The 12,008-nt window shown below is 39.8% G+C and overlaps 1 protein-coding gene across 1 annotated transcript in view; it reads left to right on the top strand.

The window, feature by feature from the left end:
- The window catches only part of creb5b (cAMP responsive element binding protein 5b), a 331,645-nt gene that overhangs the window by 174,499 nt on the left and 145,138 nt on the right, over nucleotides 1-12,008 (top strand). Inside the window, exon 8 of the mRNA XM_059945056.1 lies at nucleotides 11,221-11,347. Coding sequence (XP_059801039.1) covers nucleotides 11,221-11,347 — 127 coding nt within the window. The remainder of the gene's footprint in view (nucleotides 1-11,220; nucleotides 11,348-12,008) is intronic.

The raw sequence follows: 12,008 nt of genomic DNA, 5'->3' as shown, positions 1-12,008 counted from the left end.
TGTGCTTGCTTTTAAATCAATGGAAATTTAATAAGATTAAACCTAAAGTAAGATAGACAATGTGTTTTATTGGTCTTGTAACGAGTTCTAGTTACCTCTGTAATAACATAGGTTACATGACAAAAGGTTCATTAAGACCAACAGTTGCAAGAAAGATCAAGACTTTGTCAGTATTCTACATAATTGAAAAGATGGTATCAGTTTCTGTCAAACTGCCTTGGCTGCAGGAGAATAGAAAACTGAAAGAAAATGATAATATTGTTTCAGTGCTCAGTTTTTCACTCAGAGATCTTAATCCTTTTGTGATCATTGTGAATTATTACCTTTTAGAAAATTTATTTAGAGGCCCTCTGGCCTAATGAGCTGCGTTGCCCAGGAACCTACCTATTTAAACCAAGCCTAGACACAAGACAATTTACAATGACCAATAAACCTACGAACCGGTATGTCTTTGGAATGTGCTTATGAGGTCAAGAATCCATCTTCCTCATACTAAAGAGTTGTTTGATAGTAGGGTGGAATATGCCCTTGGGTTTAGTGACTTGTGCTTTCAGGCCTTTGTATCTTCTGCCCAATGGGAGAGGGGAGGAGAGAGAACACCCAGCGTGGGTGTGATCTTTGATTATGTTGGCTGCTTTACCTGGGCAGAAAGAAGTATAGAGAGTCCACGGAGCAGAGACTGGTTTCTGTGAATTGCTGAGCTGTGTCTATAAATATCTGCAACTTCCTCAAAGATTCAAAGTACATTTATTATCAAGCTGTGTATACAATATACAAACTGGAGATTCATCTTCCCCACAGACAGCCACAAAACAAAGAAACACCATAGAGCCCATTTAAAGAACCCCCCCCCCATACAAACAGACCATGTGAGGGGAGAAAAAGAACAAATAGCGCAAACAGCGAAAAATTAACAAATAACCCACAAAACATAACGTGGAGCCAGGGAGTGATGCATTCCGATAGGGTGTTTTCTATGGTGCCTTGATAAAAGTTGGTGAAGATCAAAGTGGACATGTCGCATTTCTTTAGCCTTCTGGTGATGGAGATATGATCCCAAGTTCAAGTTCAACCGTACGCATATATACATTAAACAAAACAGCGTTCCTCCAGAGCAAGGTGTAAAACACAGTACAGATAGCACATACAGTCACGAAAAAAAAAGGAAAAATATTACCTTGGGGAGACGGGTGGATAAATCATTGAAAGATCATGGACCCAGAACTAAGTAGAACTGGGACAAGTGAGATATGGTCATAATGGACAGTGGGATCTTGAGAACCTTGTTTTCTGAGCACTTCCCCTTCAAAATATTAAGAAATAATTTGTGGTTTTAGAAGTGGGAGAGTCGGGTGGGGGGTGGGGTGGGGTTGAGAAAGCCAGGTTCAGTGGCTTTGTATCCTCGCTGTCATTCAGATGGGAGTCAAAACACAGCTGACTGACTTCTCATTGAGGTAAGGAGGGAAACAGCGTACAGGGATGTAGTCAAAGTTCAAAGTAAGTTTATTATCAAAGTGCATATACGTCACCACATACAACCCTGAGGTTTGTTTTCTTGCAGGCATACTCAATAAGTCTATATAATAACTATCATAATAGAATCAATGAATGACCACACCAACTTGAGTGCTCAAACAGTGTGCAAAAGACAACAAACTGTGCAAAAACAAAAAGAAGGAAATAATAATAACAATAATAAATAAATAAATAGATAGATAGATAGATAAATAAATAGATAAATAAGCAGTAACTATCGAGAAACACCAGCATTCATTTTATTCAGAACTGCAGTTGCGGACAAAAATTCAGATCAGATTGTGTATTGGATGAATGGATCCATTAAAAAAGATTCAGGTACATTGGTTGTAGAGATCAAGAACACAGCAGTTTTGCCAAATGAACATTTTTATGGATGTTTCAAGTGAGGAACTGAGAAAATGCTGGTGATAAAATAGCTACAATGCAAGTGGAAGCATTATGATGGATGAAATTATTGTAATGAAGTTAAATATCTAGACGTCTATCATTAGAGCAGGGATTTCCACAGACCTCTTGCTTAATGGTATTGGTCTATGACATTAAAAAGTTGGAAGCTCCTGCATCAGAGGATCATAAAAGAATTAGATAAAGGAATTGTAGCTGGTACTTGAGAAAGAAACCAAAGCTGATGACTGAGGGAATTAACGCTGTACGATACACTTCCAAATAGCAGAGTTCCAAGTTGAAAAAGTATGTTTGAACCTTTATTAAGAAACCGGCAAAGATGAATGGCAAAGACGCATGATCAAAATAAGCGAGAACGAAATTAACGTTATGACTGAAGTTTGCAGAATTAACAATATGTGTAATAAGCAAAGTTAGTGGTTAAAACAAATATTCATCCCCTGCTTTGTCTATCTCTAACTAAACTAATGACACAAAGGGTAAATATGTGATGATACTCATTTATCTCTACCATACCTAAACCCATGTGACAAATGCCCATAACCTGTAATAAAATAGCACAACACAAAATAAAATACAAACAGACAGAAAATAGATATGTGGCTCCTCCAGGATTCAATAACTCTTACTAATAATTGTCCAAAGCATACCAGCTTTAGAGGTAGCATGGCAAATTCATAGTCTAAATCAGGTTTATTATCATTGACATATGGTATCACGGTAATGTAGTGGATAGTGCGACGCTAGTACAGCTTGGGGCATTCCATAGTTCAGAGTTCAATTCCAGCACCATTCTGTATGGTGTCTCTCTACACCCTCCCTGTGGGATGTGTGCGTGGGTTTTCCTCTAGTGTTCTGGTTTCTTCCCACAGTCCAAAGACAGACCAGGTAGGCCAATTAGTCATTGTAAATTCTCTTGCGATTAGGTTAGGGTTAATCAGTTTTATTGGGGGTTGATGGGGCAGCATGGCTTGAAGGACCTGAAGGGCCTATTCCGTGCTGTATCACAAAACAAATAACTATGTTGTGATATTAGTTGATTTGAAATCATAGGATGCAAAACATATAAATTACTATAAATTATAACAGAATGTATAATAAATGAAGAAATGGTGCAAAAAGAGGGCAAAATAGTGAGGCAGTGTTCATGGACTGTTCTGAGATCTGATTTCTCTAAATCTACCAATTCAATTAGATCAGCATTGCATTGTTGGCCAAAGAGCCTGTTCCTCCTCAGTGCTGTTCCTTGTTCCACTGCCTTGCTTTACAGAATGAAATCTGCTGATGTGGTCTCTATATAGACTCCAGCCATATGTATTCTAACTCTTAAACTAAGTTATATTAAACTTCTTCAAGAATACCTTCTCATTAACTTCCCAGATAAACCAGGGATGGGTCATCAACAATGGGCTTTTTTCAATAAAAAATTTTTTTTAAAAAAACAATGGGCTTTTCTTTATTCCAAGGATTTATTGCAGCTGGTTAGACTGCACTTGGAATATTGCATTCAGTTCTGGTCACCTCAGGAATATTGTGTTCAGTTCTGGTCACCTCATTCGAGAAAGGATGTGGAAGTTTTAGACAGGGTACCGAGGAGATTTACCAGGATGCTGCCTGGACTAGTGAGCATGTCTTATGAGGATAGGTTGGGAGAACTAGGGCTTTTCTCTTTGGACTGAAGAGTGAGATGTGACTGGATAGAGGTGTACAAGATGATAATGGGCATAGATTGTGTGGACAGCCAGAAACTTTTTCCCAGAAGTGGCTAATACGAGAGGGCATAATTTTAAGGTAACTGGAGGAAAATATAGGGAGGATGTCAGAGGCAAGTTCTGCGTGTGTGGAATGCACTGCCAGGGCTGGTGGTAGAGACGGGAACATTTAAAAGAATCTTGGATAGGCACATAGATGATTAAAAAAAAAGGAGATTGATGTGGGAAGTAAGAGTCAAATTGATCTTAGAGTAGATTAAATGGGTGGCACAATATTTTGGGCTGAAGAGCCTGGACCATGCTCTAATGTTCTATGTTCTTCATTAAAAATGTTTATTAGTGTTATAAATGTTTAAATATATGATAAATAAATGTAGTTTACTGCCGTTGATGCACTGATATCAGATCTGAATACCTCAACAAGTGAAAGTTTTACATGCCTGCCTGTATAAAGTCAGATCATTTGGGATTGTTGTGACCATTGCAACTTTATGCTTAGAGATCAGTTACTGCTTGATCAATTTTTTAAAACGACAAGGAGCAGTTTCCATGGAACTGCATATGTTCCAAGAGTTCTATATTTATCAAGATTTACTCAGATGTAATGCTTTATTGAGTGCACAAGGCAAGCACATTGAGCTGCAGACACACAAGAGATTCTGAAAAGCCAGAGTAACACCCACAAACTGCTGGAGGAACTCAGCAGGTCAGGCAGCATCTGTGATGTAGAAAAAAGTGTCAATGTTTTGGGTCGAGACCCTTCATCTGGATTGGAAAGGAAGGGAGATTGAAAGACAAATTTCCATAGCTTTTAAAAATTATTAGCAAAAATGCATAAATAAATGTATTGAAAACACTAAAGGTGCGCCAGAAAGGTATTTGTTTCTTAAGAATATTTTTATGAGCAACATGAGAAAGCCTGCAAATGCTGGAGAACCAAAACGAGACAAGCAAAATGCTGGAGGAACTGAGCAGCATCTATGGAAATGAATAAACTGTCGATGTTTCAAGCCAAGATTAAAAGAAGGTGGGGTGGGACAAGGAGGATAGCTAAAGGTGACAGGTGAAGCCAAGTGGGTATGAAAGGTAAAGGGCGAGAGGGGAAGGAATTTATAAGAGATGCATCTTGCCCAGGAGACTTTCTTCCCAATAATTACTCTACAAACAAGAAACTAACCATCCCTAACCTAAGGATGAAAAAATAAAGAACACTGCTTTAAAGTCAATGTATCAATTGAAGTATTTTTGAGAAAATGCATTGCAAGATTTTGTTGATATTTTGGCTGTTGCTTACTAGCTTCACATATGCCCACTATTGCAAAACAACTATCACAGAGCCAGTTCCCACTGCTATCTGTAAGGAGTTTGTTCATTCTCCCTGTGACCACATGGGTTTCCTCCAGGTGCTCCAGTTTCCTCCCACATTCCAAAGACATATGGGTTAGGGGTAGAACTGTATGTGCATGTTCTGTTGGCGTTGAAAGAACTGTGACACTTGCAGACTGCCCCCAGCACAATACTTGGACAGTGTTGACTGTTGACGCAAATGACGCATTTCACTACGTTTTAGTATGACGCAGTAGTAAATCAGGACTGGACTTATGTGTTGTCTGGAAGACATTTCACTGCTTATCCAAGAGGCTTCTTCAGTTATGATCTGTGTTGGGTAGTTTTCAGATTATAGACTCCAGGAGTTTTTTTTAAAGGTATAGCAATCACATGAGGGTTGTTAAGAGCTGTAGGGGTAATGAGAGGTAATTTTTGTCGAACTGGGAAACCCATCCCTGAGCAGAGGGGATGGGGTATGACACCATCTATCGGCTACTTACCAAGCAGTCCTAACATCTCTACCCTGGCATCTCCTCAACAGTTCACACCTCCATTCATACAAAAATAAGACTAATGACCCTCTCATTACCTCAATGACTCTTAATGACCCTGATGTGATTGCTATACTTTTAAACAACTCAAAGAGTGTGGTGAACTACATCTACCTGTCTGGACACGCCCCCTGCTGACTGCTCCTGTGGCTCCTCCCACAGACCCCTGTATAAAGGCGATTGAGACCTGAGCCCGGCCTCTCAGTCTCCAGGATGTAGTATGGTGGTCACTCACTGCTTGTTCCTTCTTCCAGTCAATAAAAGCCGATATCTCACCTTTACGTCTCAGAGTGAGTTATTGATGGTGCATCATAGAGTTTATAAGCCAGAAAGCTACCCACCATGGATCAGAACTGAAGAAGCCTCTCAGATGAGAGGCAAGATATCTTCTAGACAACTCAGTAAGCCTAGTTGCCTTGCTTCACTACTGCTTGATATTCAATGACCTGGATGACTGAGAACCTTCACTGACATATGTTTTGATGTACATATGGCAGATAAAGATAATCTCATCTCTCTTTGCTCCATGACTGAGCTTCTGTCATCATGCAACAGTTTACGATGAGCCTCAGTCACACTGAGCAGTTGAAGATCATTATTCACTGTTGTAGAATTGTTCTACTGTGAGGAGACACTTATGGTTGTATGGTATGTAATTTTAGCAGCAAATTTTTTCTTGAATAGAGGATAGAAAATTCATTTTAATGTTAGGCAAACAAATTTGCATGAAAACATCTACCTACTACATTTGGCAAATTCACCTGCAAACTAAAAATAATTAAATCCAAAACCAGTCCACAATGTGCAAATATCTCAGAAAGGCCAAAGTCTCTTAGCCAAGAGGCATCTCTTATAGACAGATATTCTTATGAAATAAATAATATTGCAGATATTAAATAATACTTCATAACTGCGGTATTACTCTTTCAGTTGCTCTGCTTGTGATTAAATTTAATTACCTGGAACCCTGCTATGCTAATCCACTTAGGAAATCTTGATTTTGCTTTGCATTTGAATTCCCTTAAGTCTATGAGATTCTCCTTCAGATGTCCATGCCTACTTGTTAACTACAGATGCCCTGATGAGAGATCTCAGCCCAAAGTATTGACTGTTTATTCCTTTCCACAGTTTCTGTCTGACCTGCTGAGTTCCTCCCGCATTTCATATGTATTGCTTTGGATCTCGGGATCTCTCATCCACCCACCTGGGATACCTAGCTGGAGCATTGCATAAGCAAGGCACTTAGTATTGCTAATGACCCATCTCATCCGTCCCACAATCTTTTTGACCCACGACTGTAGGCAGGAGGTACCACAGCATTAGGACAAGAACTGTTGGGATGGGAAACAGCTTCCTCCCCCACCATAAGTCTACTAAACTCCTTGACACCACCCAGTGCCAATAGTGTTATGCTGTTACTTTTTATCTTCTGTAGTAAACACACCTTGTTATTTGTTAACTTACTAGTGGTAATATAACTTTATGTGTAATGTATGTGACTTTTATGTTCTTTGTTTTGCATCTTGGTCCAGAGGAACATTATTTTGTTTGGCGGTATATATGTGTACGCTTGAATGGCAATAAACTGAACTTGACCTTGATTTCCAACATCTACAGACTCTCTTGAGTTTATGTTATGCAGATGTTCTATCCTCTGTAATAATTCAAAAGCAGTAAATGCAAAAATATTTAGCACATCAGATTGCATCTGTGAGAAGTCAAGATAATTACTTATTATCAAATCACAAATGGGAAAATCTGCAGATGCTGGAAATCCGAGCAACACACACAAAATATAAGAGGGACTCGGCAGGCCAGGCAGCATCTATGGAAAAGAGTACAGTCGATGTTTTGGTTCCGGAATGTGTGGCAACACTTGCAGACTGCCCCCAGCGCATCCTTGGGTTGTGTTGGTTGTTAATGTAAAAAACACATTACACTCTGTTGTGATCTACAGTACTATGCAAAAGTCTTAGTCACATATATATAGCGTAGCTAGGGTGCCGAAGAACATAAGGACATACGAAATAGGAGCAGGAGTAGGCTGTCTGGCCTATCAAGCCTGCTCCGCTATTCAATAAGATCATGGCTGGGTTAAGTATATTTACTGACTTCTGCACAATATTGTATTTATCAACGTTGAGCAGAGAGCAAATTTGTATATCTGGTAGGAGCAAAGAATATTGGGAATGGCGAAGGTGGAACTCGCCTCCTTGGAGGGAGTATGGGACGGAGGAGGGGTTGGTGCAGGTGGCACGGATACAGGCACACCCAGCCCTGAGACACCAGGCAACGTCATTTGATTCCAAGCAATTGGTTTATTGATCATTACAGAATGTCTCTCTGGTGCTTCCCACTGCCTCCCCTCTCCCTACCCCCTTTTCTAACTATGATTCCCTCTCCCTACCCCCTTTCTACTCTCAATCCATAATCACAATCAGGTTATGTCATAGAATTTGTTTTTTCTTTGTGGCAGCAGTACAGTGCAATATATACAATTACTACAGTACTGTGCAAAAGTCTTGGGCATCATGGCTTTATATACTTGGCTAAGACTTTTGTACAGTACTGCATCTGTGATGAATAATTGAATCTGAACAAGGTGACCGTGAAGATTGAGAAATACGCAAGTGGCTGTCTTCTACATGCTGTGAAGGCAGGGAAAGGTATTTCTGGGGAAGGGTCCATGGCAAAGAAATATGGTGATCACATTACAGGCAACTGTACACCTCAGTTTACAGGAGAACTTCGAGAGAGCTGTGAGGAAGCCGGCATCCTTCACTGATCCTCACCATCCAGATCATTGCCTCTCCTCATTGCTGCCATCAAGGGGGAGGTACAGGAGCGTGAAAACACACACTTAGCATTTTAGGAACAGCTTCCTCCCTCCCCCATGAACACTACCTTATTATTCCTTTATTTTGCACTCTACTAACTTGTAGTAATCTGATGCAGCCTGAGCTCTAAATATTTCGAGTATTGACTGTTTTTTATTATTATAGAGAGTAGAAATATTGTTCCAAAGCACAATGGTGAACACCAGCACAACATAAATACAAAAGATCCTGCCAATGCTGGAAAATAAGGTCAAGTTCAGTTTATTGTCATTCAATCGTACACAAGTATACCACCAAATGGGGCAATGTTCCTCCAAACACAGTATATTTAACTCACACACATTACACATAAAGTAATATTACCACTTGTAAATTAACAAACAATAAGTTGCATTTACAACACAAGTTTAAAAAAAATCCTATAATGCTACTGGTGCTTCATATGTGATGAGATCTGGGTGGTGGCAGGGAGTTCAGTAGATTTCTGATATGGGGGAAGAACCTATTTCCCAGCCTAACAGTTGTTGTCCTAATGCTGATGGTAGGGGGTGTCAGAGATTGTATTTTGTAACTTATAGTAATTTTTTGTCTTGTTGCTGTCAGAAAGCAACACATTTCATGACATTTAAGTCGGTGTTGAAAACCTGACAAAAATACACATCTGTGATGTAAGAATATTCATGAAAACCTGTGGATTTTCAGTGTTGACTGAGTTCACCAGTAAGAGCTAAGTTCTTGTTTATCCCTCTGGTGAGTAAATCAAACATTACAGTGTAGAGCGGCGGTGAAATAGTGGGAAGATTTGTTGTGTGTGAAACCTGTGGAAGAAGTCATTCAGTGACGGTCTGACCAGTGGAAATACCTACAGTTAAACTGTTGTGTCTAGTTTACACTAAGTGTCATAAGTGAAAAAAATAGAAAACAAATAGATTTATGTTCTTCTGAATTTTTGGCTGTTAACTGAATATTGTAAGTAATAGTTATAATTTTGTATCCCTGTGCCCTCTAGGAAGTGAGGGGGCACAGGCCCGAACTGGCTGAAATGCTGCCACGTAAATAGCCTTTGTTGCCACACAGCTATTCATCCTAAATATTCATTGTATGCCTATTACAAGCAAAAATATTTAAAGTGCTGCACTGTCTTCAGGCCACGTGGAAATGTCCTGCTCAGAGCAAACTTTGGTCCATGCCGCTGTTTAAAAAAAAAATCAGAAAAAAATAGCTGGAATGTTTCTTTATATGTAAATAGGTTGCAAAAATTAATGTAGGTATATCTTAAATCTATACCTATAGGTATGTTGCTGGTATATGAAGGGCTTGTATATGTTCAGGACTCAGAAGCGGGCAGCAAAAATCATTCAGGACACCCCTATAAACAGCCTTTTCCAAAAGCTCCCTTCTGTAAAGAGCTATAGGGCTATAAAAACAATGTTCACAACATATTAGAAGTTTCTTCCCCTAGGCAGTTAATCTGAGCAAACATTCTAGTAAACCCTCCTCACCTCCTCCCCCATCTATTAACTCCATCACTGCACTGTTGTAAACACTTTAAACCACTTTTTTTTAATGCAGTTTACTTTGTAAGTACATGCTGGTATTTATGTATTTATGCGTATTTTATTCCAAATTTGCACTTTATCTTCTGAATTTTTTATATAATTCTTTACTCTTTATAATTATTGAATGTTGTTGTATTTGTTGCATGTTGCACCCTTAACAACACATCATAGTAAATTCCCAATGCATGTAAATGTGTGTGGTGAATAAAGTTAATCCTTGATATGTTTTTTTTTGTTATCATGAGTTTGTTAAACTTTCAAAATGAAATATTCCTGTTCCCTTAACAACTGTGTTTCATGGGGTTCGATATATTTTGATGTTATTAACAGTGCTCGGAGGATATTTAGTTAAATGCTTTAACCTTGTTACTTGCCTTACTAAACAACAACATAAACTTGCTACAGTGGCAGGTTGAAGTGTGAGACACTCAGGAATAAGTTCAAAGTTTTGAGTGAATTTATCAAAGTACACATATGCCATCCTATACGTCTCTGAGATTAACTTTCTTGCAGGTATACACAGCAAATACAAAGAAACAGCAAAAAGAGCAAAGGAATAATAATAATAATAAAAGTTGAGAAATGCAGAAGCTGAGGGAGAGAGGTTAATGATTGTGGTGGTAGGAGAGATGAAAGCAGAACCACCACTGTTGAGGGAAAAGCTTCCAGGAGTTTTACAAAGTGCTTGTAGAGGCTTGTAAGGTTTCTGGCTCCCATCACTGCCAGGTTTCCCAGCCTCTGGGACATTTGTGAAGGAACGTTGAATGCTAAATCAGACTCCCAATCTCACTGTGTGATCCCGATCTACATGTATCAATTAAACTCCTACTTACTTGTGGCAAGATTGGCCCTGATAACTGCTGCTGTGAAATAACCCATATGTTGAATGTGTCATGTGTTGTCAGCATGTTCCATCCACTTCAAGATTTTAACCTTGTCCCTTCCCACTGTAGTTTACGAGTACAGTGCTTTATGAGGCAATTGCCACAAAATGCTGGAGGAACTCTGCAAGTAAGGCAGCATTTGTGGAACTGAATAAGCAGTCGGCGTTTCAGTGCCGAGACCTTTCGTCAGGGTAAGGGTCTCGGCCTGAAACATCGACTGTTTATTCATTTCGGAAGATGCTGCCAGATTTGCGGAAATCCCCCGGCATGTTGTGTGTGTTGCTCTGGATTTCCAGCAGCTGCAGAATTTTCTGTGTTTATGAGGCGATTGTACATTTTATTTTCTCACTCGCTGTTCTGTTCTGGAAGACTGTTTACTGATGCACTTAACTTTGTCCCTCCAGGCCTGTGCCAGGATCTCTATCTTCACTACTCCACCTTCAGAACAGACAAAGGCAGCCCATGCCAGGGTCGATGCCTGGCAATCTCCCCAATTCCACCATGCCAGGGTCTTCTGCAGTGCTGATGCCTGTAAGTATTGTGTGCAATTTTTCTGCTCGGAGTAACATATTCCTCCCCTCCTTCCCTTTTCCCCATGATCCACACTCCTATCGTATTCCTTCTTCTTCAGCCCTTTCCCTTTCCGATTTATCACCTCCCAGCCTCCCACTTCACCCCGTCTTCCCATCCATCTTCTCCCTCACCTGGTTTCACCTACCACTTGCCAGCCTATACACATTCCCCTCCTCCCACCTCCCATGTACTATGCTACCTTTACATTCATTTTCTTGCAGGCATTTGCAGGAAAAATAAATGCAGTAGAGTTTCCGAAAAACTGTACATAAACAATGACTGACAGAAAACGATATGCAAAAGAAAACAAGTTGTGCAAATAAGAAATAATACCGTGAACAAGAGTTGTAAAGAGTTCTTGAATCGAGTCTGCAAGTTGTGGAATCAGTTCAGAGATGTGGTGAATGAAGCTATCCATGCTGGTTCAAGAGTCTGGTGGTGTTTGACCTAAGGCTTTGGTATCTCCTGCCTGATGGTAGTAGCAAGGAGAGAGCATTGGCTGGATGATGGAGGTCTTTGATGAAGGATGCTGCTTTCTTGAGGCAGTGCTCCATGTAAATGTGCTCAGTGGTGGGGAGAGCTTTTCCTTTGATGGAGTGGGCTGCATCCACCACTTTCT

The sequence above is a fragment of the Hypanus sabinus genome, chromosome 20, assembly GCF_030144855.1.
Source record: "Hypanus sabinus isolate sHypSab1 chromosome 20, sHypSab1.hap1, whole genome shotgun sequence".
Lineage (NCBI taxonomy): Eukaryota > Metazoa > Chordata > Chondrichthyes > Myliobatiformes > Dasyatidae > Hypanus > Hypanus sabinus.
Note: the sequence above shows the minus strand (reverse complement) of the source record. Positions and strands in the feature narration are given on the sequence as shown.